The sequence below is a fragment of the Lupinus angustifolius genome, chromosome LG15, assembly GCF_001865875.1.
Source record: "Lupinus angustifolius cultivar Tanjil chromosome LG15, LupAngTanjil_v1.0, whole genome shotgun sequence".
Lineage (NCBI taxonomy): Eukaryota > Viridiplantae > Streptophyta > Magnoliopsida > Fabales > Fabaceae > Lupinus > Lupinus angustifolius.
Window position 1 is genome coordinate 13,311,748 of NC_032023.1, and position 2,527 is coordinate 13,314,274.

At 35.9% G+C, this 2,527-nt stretch overlaps 1 protein-coding gene across 4 annotated transcripts in view; it reads left to right on the forward strand.

Moving 5' to 3' along the window:
• The window catches only part of LOC109328087 (E3 ubiquitin-protein ligase SINAT5-like), a 10,764-nt gene extending 8,519 nt beyond the window's left edge, over positions 1-2,245 (forward strand). For all 4 annotated transcript variants that reach the window (XM_019561353.1, XM_019561355.1, XM_019561352.1 and 1 more), the window contains exon 4: positions 1,746-2,245. In XM_019561353.1, the coding sequence (XP_019416898.1) occupies positions 1,746-2,063 (318 nt within the window). In that variant the 3' untranslated portion in view covers positions 2,064-2,245. The remainder of the gene's footprint in view (positions 1-1,745) is intronic.

Genomic DNA, 2,527 nt, shown 5'->3' on the forward strand with positions numbered 1-2,527 from the left:
TTCAACAATAGAATTTGTTGACTTAGAGTTAGAGGACCTAGTTAGTATACGAGGGAGGTCAAGGGATTTAAAATGAGTCTCAAATTCACAAAGACTATCTTCCATCATGGAAATCTCCCCCTGAAGAGAGGATTTGGAGAAAAAAGGTTTATTCTCTGTGAAGAAAATATCTGCAGAAATATAATATTTCCTAGATGAAGGATGATAACATTTGTATCCTTTTTGAGTGGATGAGTAACCAAGGAAAACACAAATAATTGCACGGGGTCCAACTTATCTCTATGTTGATTATGGACATGAACAAAGGCAATGCACCCAAAAACCCGAGGTATAAGGCCATTAGAAGTTTTAAAGTTAGGGTAGAAGCTCTTAAGGACCTCTATAGGACTTTTGTTGCCCAATATGGGTGAGGGAAGTCTATTTATCATGTATGAGGCAGTAAGAACAGCCTCTCCCCAATATCTTCTAGGAACATTCCCTTGAAAGAGTAAGGATCGAGTGGTGTTGAGTAAATGTCTATTTTTCCACTCGGCTACCCTGTTTTGTTGAGGGGTATTAACACATGATGACTCATGTATAATACTTGTGATTGAAAGTAGGGTGACAAAGTTTGGTTGAAATAGTCCCTAACATTGTCTGTCCTAAAGCGTTTTATTTTTATCCCAAATTGGTTTTGAATCATTAAGTGGAAGTTAGGAATAATAGTGCTAACATCAGATTTTTGTTTAAGGAGAAAGATCCATGTAACCCGTGTGCAATCATCAATTAAGGAAACAAACCAGCGAGCCCCAGAAATATTAAGTGTAGTAGAGGGTCCCCAAACATCACTATGAATCAAATCAAAAGGATGAGAACTTCTTTTATTGCTAATAGGAAAAGATATGCGAGTATGTTCGGCCAATTCACAAATGTCACACTTAAACTTAGACATGTCTAGCCCCTGAAACAAATGAGGAAACATAATTTTTAATATACTAAAAGATGGATGACCTAGGCGTAGGTGATACAACCAAATGACATCTTTATTTGAGGAACTAAGAAAAGACAAAGGTAGATTTTTCCCATGGTTTTGAGATGATTCAAGGTGGTAATGATCATTTCTTTTTTTAGCAAGTCCAATCCTCCTCCTCGATTTCATTTCCTGTAAAATACAATATGAAGGAAAGAAGGTAGCATAACATTTAAGATCATGAGTGAGTTTTTGAATGGAAACAAGGTTTGCAGATAATTTTGGGACATTGAGAACATTTTTAAGGGTAATTGTAGGTGTGATATGTATATCTCCAACTCCTGCAACAGTAGCTAATGTGCCATTGGCTACTGCAATTTTTCTATTACTTGGGCATGGACTGTAGCTGTGAAAAAATTGGGATGTGGGGGTCATATGATTTGTGGCACCTGAGTCTATTATCCATGAGTTATAATGAGTTGTTTCTGAGACATTCATGTTGGTTGATTGTGTAGCTTTGGGGCATGTTTGGGTTTACATGTTTCTGTCATCGTCAGTTGATAAAAATATACAATTTAGGCTAACACTAAATAGCCTTTTAACTTTCTTTCACTTTAGAAAATTCATTTAGGCCGACACTGGAATATCTCAAAAGTTGTATTATGAAGGAACTATTTGTTTACAACAGTGTCTTCTCTCCGTAGGTGTCTGTCTATATAAGATCCTTATGCACTTAATTTTGATTCATGCAAATTTTGGGTTTTAGCTTATATATGGATTTCACATTGGTTTCTAGGTTTTCAGCTGCTATGGTCAGTATTTTTGTCTACATTTCGAAGCTTTTCAGTTAGGTGCAGCTCCTGTCTACATAGCCTTTTTGCGGTTTATGGGCGATGACAATGAGGCAAAGAATTATAGCTACAGTCTAGAGGTGGGTGGAAATGGGCGGAAAATGGTTTGGCAGGGGGTTCCGAGAAGCATTAGGGACAGCCACTGCAAGGTTCGCGACAGTTATGACGGTCTCATCATTCAAAGGAATATGGCTCTTTTCTTTTCAGGTGGTGACCAGAAGGAGTTAAAGTTAAGAATTACTGGCAGGATTTGGAAAGAGTAGTTATATTAGACTGAGTAGTTGTAGTGCAACATATTTCTTTTAGTTATATGTATCCTGTAATTGTAATTGTATTGTGTAATTTTTTAGGCAAACCCTCTTTGCTTATCCTTACATCAAATACATGAATTGGAAGTTCTACCTCTTATAATTATGATAATAACAAGTAGTGATGTAGAACCTTATTGTGCTCCTTCTAGTATTCTTTTTCTTCTATGAATGTCAATAATTGAGAGCCAGTAAACAAATTCTATATGCTTTTTGTTATACTATCTCAATTGAACATGAAGTTTTTGAAGTAGGAAAATGATATTTTGCTTGATTGTTTGATTTCTATACTACTCTCCAATTGTATTAGATCAATTCAGAATCCTTCTATAATTGTCAGAAGTTATTGCATTCAGTCTTTGATTTGGCATAATGCAAGAATGTGATGTTAAGATTATTGACCATCTCAGCTTGCATTC